The sequence below is a fragment of the Palaemon carinicauda genome, chromosome 14, assembly GCF_036898095.1.
Source record: "Palaemon carinicauda isolate YSFRI2023 chromosome 14, ASM3689809v2, whole genome shotgun sequence".
NCBI classification, from domain to species: Eukaryota; Metazoa; Arthropoda; class Malacostraca; order Decapoda; family Palaemonidae; genus Palaemon; species Palaemon carinicauda.
The window spans coordinates 87,495,979-87,508,478 of NC_090738.1; the positions used below are offsets into that span (position 1 = coordinate 87,495,979).

At 36.4% G+C, this 12,500-nt stretch overlaps 1 protein-coding gene across 1 annotated transcript in view; it reads left to right on the top strand.

The window, feature by feature from the left end:
• The window catches only part of LOC137652865 (carboxylic ester hydrolase-like), a 17,315-nt gene that overhangs the window by 3,313 nt on the left and 1,502 nt on the right, over nucleotides 1-12,500 (top strand). Inside the window, exons 2-3 of the mRNA XM_068386258.1 lie at nucleotides 2,886-3,036; nucleotides 12,046-12,205. Coding sequence (XP_068242359.1) covers nucleotides 2,886-3,036; nucleotides 12,046-12,205 — 311 coding nt within the window. The remainder of the gene's footprint in view (nucleotides 1-2,885; nucleotides 3,037-12,045; nucleotides 12,206-12,500) is intronic.

A 12,500-nucleotide genomic window follows, 5' to 3' on the forward strand; every position in this document is an offset into this window, starting at 1 on the left:
TGACGCAGCTTCAGTCATGTCATTAAACACAGACTGAGACTCCTTTCTCAGTCTGACGCAGCTTCAGTCATGTCATTAAACACAAACTGAGACTCCTTTCTCAGTCTGACGCAGCTTCAGTCATGTCATTAAACACAAAGTGAGACTCCTTTCTCAGTCTGACGCAGCTTCAGTCAAGTCATGTCATTAAACACAAACTGAGACTCCTTTCTCAGTCTGACGCAGCTTCAGTCATGTCATTAAACACAAACTGAGACTCCTTTCTCAGTCAGACGTAGCTTCAGTCATGTTATCAAACTCAAACTGAGACTCCTTTCTCAATCTGATGCAGCTTCAGTCATGTCATTAAACACAGACTGAGACTCCTTTCTTAGTCTGACGCAGCTTCAGTCATGTCATTAAACACAAACTGAGACTCCTTTTTCAGTCTGACGCAGCTTCAGTCAAGTCATGTCATTAAACACAAACTGAGACTCCTTCCTCAGTCTGACGCAGCTTCAGTCAAGTCATGTCATTAAACACAAACTGAGACTCCTTTCTCAGTCTGACGCAGCTCCAGTCATATCATTAAACACAAAATGAGACTCCTTTCTGAGACTGATGCTGCTTCAGTCATGTCATTAAACATAAACCGAGACTCCTTTCTGAGACTGAAGCAGCTTCAGTCATGTCATTAAACACAAAGTGAGACTCCTTTCTCAGTCTGACGCAGCTTAAGTCATGTCATTAAACATAAACCGAGACTCCTTTCTGAGACTGACGCAGCTCCAGTCATGTCATTAAACACAAACTGAGACTCCTTTCTCAGTCTGACGTAGCTTCAGTCATGTTATCAAACTCAAACTGAGACTCCTTTCTCAATCTGACGCAACTTCAGTCATGTCATTAAACACAGACTGAGACTCCTTTCTCAGTCTGACGCAGCTTCAGTCATGTCATTAAACACAAACTGAGACTCCTTTCTCAGTCTGACGCAGCTTCAGTCAAGTCATGTCATTAAACACAAACTGAGACTCCTTTATCAGTCTGACGCAGCTTCAGTCATGTCATTAAACACAAAGTGAGACTCCTTTCTGAGACTGATGCTGCTTCAGTCATGTCATTAAACATAAACCGAGACTCCTTTCTGAGACTGAAGCAGCTTCAGTCATGTCATTAAACACAAAGTGAGACTCCTTTCTCAGTCTGACGCAGCTTCAGTCAAGTCATGTCATTAAACATAAACCGAGACTCCTTTCTCAATCTGACGCAGCTTCAGTCATGTCATTAAACACAAAGTGAGACTCCTTTCTGAGACTGATGCTGCTTCAGTCATGTCATTAAACATAAACCGAGACTCCTTTCTGAGACTGAAGCAGCTTCAGTCATGTCATTAAACACAAAGTGAGACTCCTTTCTCAGTCTGACGCAGCTTCAGTCAAGTCATGTCATTAAACATAAACTGAGACTCCTTTCTCAGTCTGACGCAGCTTCAGTCATGTCATTAAACACAAAGTGAGACTCCTTTCTGAGACTGAAGCAGCTTCAGTCATGTCATTAAACACAAACTGAGACTTCTTTCTCAGTCTGACGCAGCTTCAGTCAAGTCATGTCATTAAACATAAACCGAGACTCCTTTCTCAGTCTGACGCAGCTTCAGTCATGTCATTAAACACAAAGTGAGACTCCTTTCTGAGACTGATGCTGCTTCAGTCATGTCATTAAACATAAACCGAGACTCCTTTCTCAGTCTGACGCAGCTTCAGTCATGTCATTAAACACAAAGTGAGACTCCTTTCTGAGACTGATGCTGCTTCAGTCATGTCATTAAACACAAACTGAGACTCCTTTCTCAGTCTGACGCAGCTTCAGTCAAATCATGTCATTAAACACAAACTGAGACTCCTTTCTCAGTCTGATGCAGCTTCAGTCATGTCATTAAACACAAAGTGAGACTCCTTTCTGAGACTGACGCAGCTTCAGTCATGTCATTAAACACAAAGTGAGACTCCTTTCTCAGTCTGACGCAGCTTCAGTCATGTCATTAAACACAAACTGAGACTCCTTTCTCAGTCTGACGCAGCTTAAGTCATGTCATTAAACATAAACTGACACTCCTTTCTCAGTCTGACGCAGCTTCAGTCATGTCATTAAACCCAAACTGGGACACTTTCTCAATCTGACGCCGCTTCAGTCATGTCATTAAACATAAACCGAGACTCCTTTCTCAGTCTGACGCAGCTTCAGTCATGTTAATAAACACAAAGTGAGACTCCTTTCTGAGACTGATTCTGCTTCAATCACGTCATTAAACGCAAGCTGAGACCCAAAGCATTGATGCTTATATCTCATTGCTAAGTCTAGCAATTCAGAGATGGGAAGGGGGAGGGGAAGGGTGGGGGAACAGAAATCAGTTGTGAATATAGTGTGTATATCGAAATTGAATCAAAGATTAGGCAGACACGAGCAGTTAAACCAATTATAGTGTACCTTTGTTAACCTAAACCTAAACAGTATTACCTTGGTTTAATGAGCCGCAATTTGACTGAGCCAACATTTTGTTTCTAATATATTGAGTAAAAGACAGAAAACGTGAAACTTACTGGGCGAACCTCACAGTGAATATTCTTGTTTTCTAACCTTTATATAATTCTTATTTCGAATGAGGAACGTAGGGAAGCTATCCATACCATAAGAAACTGCCAAAAAAGAAGTTTTTGAAGATTAAGTTGTCGATTGCTTTCAAAGTGTCTCAATAGAGACCTTTTGCCCAATTTCATATCTAATTGAAAAACAGAGAATCCCAGACTAATTTAGAATTAAAGACATTTACTTCCAGAGATTGAGAGTTGATGGAACGGAGTTGTACCAGAGCATCAATTTTTAAAGCATCTTTAGATTGTCAGATGATGGGCGATCGCCACTTCAAGATTCCTCATGACTTTGGGTCGGCCTTGCATGCCCAACACGACGCTGTAAAGACCTACAGATATGAAATGCTTTACCATGGTCAAATGTCTATCAGTCATGCGCTCAACCCCAATATCCAAGGAAATTGTAAGTGAACTATGAAAATATATCTTATATCCAGGAATAGGAAAACATAACATTATCATTAACAATGACTCATATTTTAATGCCATCTTCTTCTTTTTCTTTTTCTTCTTCTACTTCTTTTTCTTTGTCCGCATCTTTTCCCACCTTTATGTGGGGTCGATGTTTCAGGCCAGCGTTCTCCATCTACCTCTGTCCCACACTTCATCACCGGTTAATCCCTTTGATCGAAGGTCATCCTTGATACAGTCGATCCACCTTCTTTTTGGTCTCCCTACCCTTCTCGTTCCTTGTACCTCCATTGCCATCACTACTTCTTCTTCTTTGTCCGCATATTTTTCCCACCTTTATGTGGGGTCGATGTTTCAGGCCAGCGTTCTCCATCTACCTCTGTCTCACACTTCATCACCGGTTAATCCCTTTGATCGAAGGTCATCCTTGATACAGTCCATCCACCTTCTTTTTGGTCTCCCTCCCCTTCTCGTTCCTTGTACCTCCATTTCCATCACTTCTTCTTCTTCTTTGTCCGCATCATTTCCCACCTTTATGTGGGGTCGATGTTTCTGGCCAGCGTTCTCCATCTACCTCTGTCCCACACTTCCTCATCGGTTAATCCCTTTGATCGAAGGTCATCCTTGATACAGTCCATCCACCTTCTTTTTGGTCTCCCTCCCCTTCTCGTTCCTTGTACCTCCATTTCCATCACTTCTTCTTCTTTGTCCGCATATTTTTCCCACCTTTATGTGGGGTCGATGTTTCAGGCCAGCGTTCTCCATCTACCTCTGTCCCACACTTCATCACCGGTTAATCCCTTTGATCGAAGGTCATCCTTGATACAGTCCATCCACCTTCTTTTTGGTCTCCCTCCCCTTCTCGTTCCTTGTACCTCCATTTCCATCACTTCTTCTTCTTCTTTGTCCGCATCTTTTCCCACCTTTATGTGGGGTCGATGTTTCTGGCCAGCGTTCTCCATCTACCTCTGTCCCACACTTCATCACCGGTTAATCCCTTTGATCGAAGGTCATCCTTCATACAGTCCATCCACCTTCGCTTTGGTCTCCCTCTCCTTATACTTATACCTCTCGTTCCTTGTACCAGCAATCAAGAGAGATTTCTTTTGATACCCAAAGGAATAAGTGAACTAAGTTTTAATCTGATCACTACCAATATCTGCACCTCTATAGCTTTTTACATTTCTCAGAGTCCTCCTTCTCTCAAAATCTAAAATGATGCTTCTGAATCCTTGTCCGAGAAGATGAACTAATCATGTGTAGTTCCCCTTTTGGGTATAAATCCATCTCTAGGTCAAATCAATTCGGTATCAATCATGAAATAGCTGTTGCTTAATATTTAATACACACACACATATATATAAATATATATATTAAATATATATATATACCTATGTGTGTATACACAAGATATATTTACATACATACGCATATATATATATATATATATATATATATATATATATATATATATATATATATATATATATATATATTGTATATGTAAGTTCATACTGTATACAGTATATGTATTTATTTATATATATATATATATATATATATATATATATATATATATATATATATATATATATATATATGTGTGTGTGTGTGTGTGTATATGTATATGTATATGTATATGTATATATATATACATTAAAAATGAATAATCCACACCTTCAACAAAATATTTCGTGGATATGTTAAATTATGTACCAAAACTTAAGTACTTGTTTTAAAACAAATAACTTATCAATTTTACTTCATCTTTTCTATCAATACTAACATTTTCCGGTAATACACTATTAACAAATGATAAGCACTGATCTTTACAATCCATATCTTAGAATTCATACATAGCATAGCAATACTACTATTCATCTCAGATGTTATTACGCCTCGCTTTTTGCAAATAATCAATATGGCATTTTGGCACAGCTTATTTGATACCTGGCCAGCCCTCCAGGATCTATGGCACTAGAGTCCATTTCTTTTATCGAGTCATATTTGCACCGACTCGCATCGGTGCCCTTTTAGCTCGGAAAAGTTTCCTGATCGCTGATTGGTTAGAATTATCTCGTCCAACCAATCAGCGACCAGGAAACTTTTCCGAGCTAAAAGGTCACCGCTGCGAGTCGGTGCAAATATGCTTCGCTAAAAGAAATGGACTATAGAGTATAATTACAAGTGTGTTTCATTAATGAGTATACTCTTGACTTGAAGACGAAGCTTTAAGAGCGGAGAAGGAAATTGGACTGACATAAGAATAGTGTGACGTCACGTGGCAATGACGTGTATGAATTCATGACCACTTCCTCCTTTCCCGTAAGTCGAAAGTATACACACTGTGAATGGTAGATCGTTTAAGCAAAGAAGGTGATAACTGTTGTATTTTGTTTGGCCGATTTGTCAGAAAATTGGAAAAGATTTCGAAACCAGATTTAAATAACATAAATATAATGTAATCATACCATTAATTGGGAAGGAGCAAAAGAAATACTGTATTGTCAGGATATATAGTAATAAAACGCGAGAATTGAATACAAGCTACTCTTACTAAGGTTTAAGATACTGAACCAAAATATCTAAAAGAATGCCTGAATAAACTAGAACTAGAAACAAATGTTAACATAGGACACATGAGTGACAAACATAGGCTATCTGAACCAAGAACAAATAGTAAATTTGGTGAAAGGGCTTTTAGCTACTGTGCGCCTAGACACTATAATAAACTGCCAACTGAAATGAAGGACCTAAAGGGAGCAATTGAATTTAAGAAGAAACTAAAGACATTACTTTTCACAAGATCATATGATTTAGAAGATGCTACAATCAAAGAATTGTATAAGTTATAATGAAAATGTTTCGTTAGATGATTAATATGGACCCGCCCGAGAAGTAGTTCACTCGACTTCAGTGGAGAGTTGGATTTAAACCCAAAACAAGCAAAACAAGCAAAGCAATATTATAAAATCGGGCAGAATTGATCAGCAGCTATAGCCCAGGAATGTATAAATTTGACAAACTGCTTGTAAGCAACGTATTGAAACATTAATCATTTTTAAACCGGCTGTGTAATAATTTTTATGTTTTTATATTCTTTCTTTTTTTACTACTCTCACAAAGGCGACTATGAAACTGTTACTATCTTTTAGTACTACTTGGCCCGGAGGAGGTATGACAAATTCGTTACGAAAGCCTCAGGTCAAAATTTCGTTTTCTGGTCCTTCCTACAGCTTAGTGAAATTATATATACATACATATACAGTACACATGTAGTATATAGGCCTACGAATACAAACACATACATACACATACACATGTACACACATACACAAATGCATACTCATGCACATATACACACATACACACACAAAGATAGTAGGTTGGCCAAGGCACCAGCCGCTTGTTGAGATACTACCGCTAGAGAGTTATTGGGACCTTTGACAGGCCAGACCTTACTATATTGGATCCCTCTATGTAGTTACGGCTCAGCTCATTTTTTCTTTGCCTACATAGGCTATACACCGAATAGTCTGGCCTATTCTTTCCACATTCTCGTCTGTCCTCATAAACCTGGCAACACTGAGATTACTCAACAATTCTTCTTCACCCAAGGGGTTAACTATTGTATTTGTCCAGTGGGCTACTTTCCTTTTGGTAAGGATAGAAGAGACTCTTTAGCTATGGTAAGCAGCTCTTCTAGGAGAAGGACATTCCAAACCAAACGATTATTCTCTCGACATGGATAGTGCCATAGCCTGTGTACCAAGGTCTTACACTAACTTGAGTTTTCTTGCTTGAGGATACACTCAGCACCCTATACTATCTTATTTCTCTTCCTTTTTTCCTTGAGGTTTTTGTAGTTTATATAATGAAAAATTTATTTTAATGTTACTGTTCTTAAAATATTTTATTCTAAGTGTTCATTAGTTCTCTTGTATTTTATTTATTGCCTTGTTTCCTTTCCTCACTGGATTATTTTCCATGTTGAACCCCTGGGCTTATAGTACCCTGCTTTTCCAGCTAGAGAGAGAGAGAGAGAGAGAGAGAGAGAGAGAGAGAGAGAGAGAGAGAGAGAGAGAGAGACCTTCCCCTTGCAAGGAAGCATAAGGAACTTTTTACTCTCACGACTTGCTCAAAACAATTAGACCAAGCTCAATAAGATTTCGGATTCATTGTTCATGTGAAGGACCAATGCCAGTTGCAGGCCAGAATAGCCCAATAACGTAATTGGTTATAACAATAAACAAATACATATGACAGATAAAACAAATACATATGACAGACAAATCACAGGGGCTAGACGCACCGTCAAAAAGCCCCTGTCCGGAGAGAAGCTCTGGGCAATTTAAAGAAGAAGAAGACAAATCAGTCTCCCCACAAAGTATGGTGAAAGGGATAAATGCGTTTACTAATCAAATAGAACTTTCCCCTATATGCTTAATTTCCCATCTAAGTGCAAAATCATCATACCATCCAAATAATAATACGTCCATTGTTTATTCAAAATTTCCCCTAAATTACAAAAAGGATTTGTTATGGTGGAGTTACTTAATTTCCATACTATATAACTTGCGCCGTGCCATCTTGGCCACAGTGCTGGATAATCAGTAATGTACTTTATCCCTTTCGTTCTCCCTCTCCCATTCCTAGCAATAGTAAGAACGATTAAAGAAAAAAGAAGTATCTCGCAACTGTTCAAGGAAAGTGTTGCTATTCTGTGGAGCGTTAAATTAAAGACAGGAATGGCGCCTTAAACCTTGAATAAAAGTCACAGTACTTGGACGGAGCTTATTGTTTCCTATCTGTATGTAGACAGCTGATGTCCTCCCATTGTTTAGAACTCTGGAACTCTAGATCTTATAAGATTACTCTGGTATTTCTAATTCTTTTTTCACTATTTTAATAGGAGTTATTTTTTTTACATCAGTTCTCCATATAACCTTGAAATTTCATCGACTAACCTCATTTTCATACTATCAAGCCGTATGTGGCCTCCTTGGCCACAGCGCTGGCTCATGTGACAAAATTTCAATATATCATATCTCACAGGCTACGGTATATATAGCTAACTTATGTGCAACAAGACAAAACTTGACCTGGTTCAACATGACAACTGTAATCTGAGCTGTGTAATTATTGTGTATTGCTCACTAAACTCAAAATAAACAGTTTAAGAAAGTATCTTCCGAAATAGAAAAAAAAAACACACGAAAGAAATCGAAAGTTCTTCATTACCCATCGACTTTGATAGCATAAGATATGATTGCATTTAAATGGAAAAGTACAAAATTCATTCATATTATTAATCAATAGTAGAAGTCATAAGCAGATCTGCGTCCAATAAACAAACACAATGTAGGCCTACTTAAACACGGGAAGTTTTAGTCACAGAGTCACAGGTAAAGGGAAGTACTGTAACCGCATGCCCGAGAGAAGAGACTGCGTGTTTAATTTCAACATTTTAAATGGTAAAGCACAACAATCATAAAATTATTGATAAAAAGAAAATTACACCAACATAGATTTGAACAATGGATAGGCACTATATACATGAAAATGAAATTTACTTAGAGAAATAGAAAAAAAAAAAAATAGTAGTAACCACGTACCTGGGTGGGTGACGAGACCGTCCTAATAGGAATACTTTGCCGGATGGCGTCATGGACGCGGTCGTTCTTTCTGTACATTTAGTTAGCCAGAACGACCGTTCCCGGCATTATTTGCTTTAATAACTTTAGCTATTTAAAATTTTAGCTAGGGATTCTTATATTATGTCATTGTTGTCGTGGATTTGGCTATTTATATCGAGCCTCACGAGTGCTAGGCTTCCTAGCCTAGGCACCTACACACTTCATGCATGATATAACCTTCCTGGTAAAGTTTTATTGAAGCTCAGGCAATATTTTACACATTTATGATATTACTGCCTTATGTTTTCCATCAGAACGTCATGGCTATCTCACCCAAAAATATTTTGCCCGGCACACAACACAACAAAAGCAAAGTTAACCCGTTCCCCGCGGTAACTCCATATATGGAGCCCGATTTCATAGCTCTCTTTTGACACGTTTCCTACTGTACGACACAAGACTTGGCCTTCTATAGCAGAACTAACTTGACCAGTTCTTTGATGGGAACAAAGAATTTGCATTCATTAGTTACCACTGGTTTCTAGTGTTGGTCATTATCATCTTGATTTAAATAACTGCACTGTTGGTCTGATGCAAAGAAAGCTAGTGACATTTTATTTTGCGATGTATAGGTCTACGGAATTGGGCTTTATAAACAGGCATTACACCACATAAAATGCATGACATTTATATCCCGTACATCGTATATTAGCTTATAGCTTTGGTGCATTAGTTATGTCTATTTAAATACCAATACATTAAAAACTAAGGAATTCAACACACAAAACGTTATTTTATATATTTTATAATCATGTCTACGAATCAGAACGAGACCAGACTTCAGTCCTAACGGACTTTTTCAATGTTGAAAAGGTAATCTTATCTTGCAAATTCCATACAGCTTGCCGACACTGTTGACCGAATTAACCTATAGCCAACTTCAGCTCCCGATTAAGTTCAGACTGAATTTCAGATTTCATGACGTCTGGTGCTTTACTTGTGTTAAGTTTGAATGTTTTCCGAAGTTAGTTTGAATTTCTAGTTACAGTATCTAGTAAAGCTTGGTTCAGTCCAAAATCACACACATCATCAGCATTAGGTATGTGGGCGCTGATCACTTTCAAAAATGGTTTTTCTTAGGCAGAGCTTGCCTACGCTTCATCAGTTATCGACACATGATGGGGCATCAGCCGACGTCGAATGTGAAACTATTGCCTGGCGTTGAAAGACGTTTTCTCTCGTGTATTTCACAGTAAACAAATTCAAAGGGAATATTTTCTGTATCACTTATGAGAAATACACCCGAAACACTAAACCGTGACAGTATCACTTTTGAGAAATACATCCGAAACACTGAACCGTGACGGTACGGACTACGGAGGGCAGAACGTAACTGTCTGAAAAAAGCGGAAACTGGCAAGAAGTTTGTTTACATTTGCAAATCGTGGTTCCCCATTGGCTGACTAGAAGAGTTGATAGTCACATTTTTTTTTTTAATTCAAATAAATATTTCCTTTTCAATTGAACATCGTAAACATGCTTTATATTTTATGTTCCCGATTTTTCCTTTACCATATTTTTTTTTTTCACTATAACCCCTTTGATGTTTCAACTTTAAGCCTAGTTTCACGTAAGAGAACACTCGAACGCACTCTATCTCGTTTCTCTTCCTCTTGTTTTTTTTTAAGTTTTTATAGTTTATATATCAATTTTTTTTATTTTAATGTTATTAATGTTCTTAGAATATTATATTTCATTTGTTCATTACTTGTTTTGTAGTTTATTATTTATTATTATATGCTTTATTTTTCCCTTTTGGAGCCCTTGGATTTATAGCAGCCTGTTTTTCCAGATAGGGTTGTAGCTAGTCTAATAATAATAATAATAATAATAATAATAATAATAATAATAATAATAATAATAATAATAATAATAATACCTTCAACGTTTTAACACCAGACCTAGTTTTACGTGAATGTCTCTAGGTATAGTTATAAGTGGTAGTACATGGTGTATATCTATGATCTCTAGTACTATACACAAAAATGGAACCTAAAATAACACAGCTGGTATGAAATAAACAGAATTGTGAATGTTAGTTGATGGCAAAAAATGCAGAATAGAATTGTCAATTAGTTTACTTATTTTTTCTAGTCTCGTGTTTAAATATACGTAGATAGGAATGTAACTGCTATGTCACTAAAACCAGCTGAGGGACGTGACTGTTGCCGATATGAGGTTCCTGGTTGAAGGCACTCTTATCTCTTTATAGATAGGTGCAAAGCTTCTAAGCCCATTCTTATTGTTATTAAGTTTATATCACCTGTGCCTTAAATAGATTGATATCATAATGAGGTTCTCAATCTTTACTTTTATTCCCTTCTACCTTGAAATTAGAAAGGATAACACCTTGCTATCATCAGTTTTGGCAACTTATTGCAGTGGTGCAGGCTCCCCTCGTATGCTAAGCATGAGAGATTAGTCTCTCGGATTGTACCATTTCAACGGATTTTTTTCTTTTTCTTTTTTAAAGTACAATATACCTCTTTACCCTCAATATTTAACTAAATACTTACTGATTGCTCGGCTGTGGATGTGGTTGCGAAGCCTAGATTTACAAGCCTTATCTACCAGCAACACCCTTGTATAAACAAAGTCCATAAAGTATATCATTAGGTTACTCAGTACCCAAAAAGCCTTGCAAAGAGCTGTGTTGTTGAAGCCCGTTTATAGCTAAATTGTGAAAAGAAAAGATGAATAGTTGAAAACTACACACATACTGTACTGTACATATATACATATTTGTATATTCATTTATGTATCTTTATATGTATGTTTATATATATATATATATATATATATATATATATATACATACATATATATATATATATATATATATATATATATATATATATATATATATAAATATATATATATATATATATATATATATATATATATATATATATATATATATATATATATATATATATATATATGAATACACAGAAACACACACATAAACACCCGTATATATAGTTATATGCATATTATATATATATATATATATATATATATATATATATATATATATACATATATATATATATATATATATATATATATATATATATATATATATGCATATATATATATATATATATATATATATATATATATATATATATATATATATATATATATGTGTGTGTGTGTGTGTGTGTGTGTGTGTATTCAGGTCTAGGTATGTTTTTAGATATTTAGATGCAATATATATTCTCGTAATTATTGTAGAAAACATCAATTATTCCCATTTCATATCATCTCAACCCAGTATTTTCACCAATGAATTTCTGTTTTAGGGGTAAGCCATGGTGACGATCTTTACTACCTATTCCGAGGTGGGCTTCTTCTCCAACCGTTTGAACCCCTCTCGGAAAACCACACAGATATCACGGCGGAAAACGACCTTCGTCTGAGACAAATCATGCTTAGTCTATGGACGAACTTTGCAACTACCGGGTAATGAAGACTCTCTCTCTCTCTCTCTCTCTCTCTCTCTCTCTCTCTCTCTCTCTCTCTCTCTCTCTCTCTCTCTTACACACACACACACACACACACACACACACACACACACACATATATATATATATATATATATATATATATATATATATATATATATATATATATATATATATATATATATATATCCGTGAGTGTTAGCGTGTGTTTTGTGTGTACAAATTGATCGTAATCACATACATACATATACATACATACATACATACATATATATATATATATATATATATAT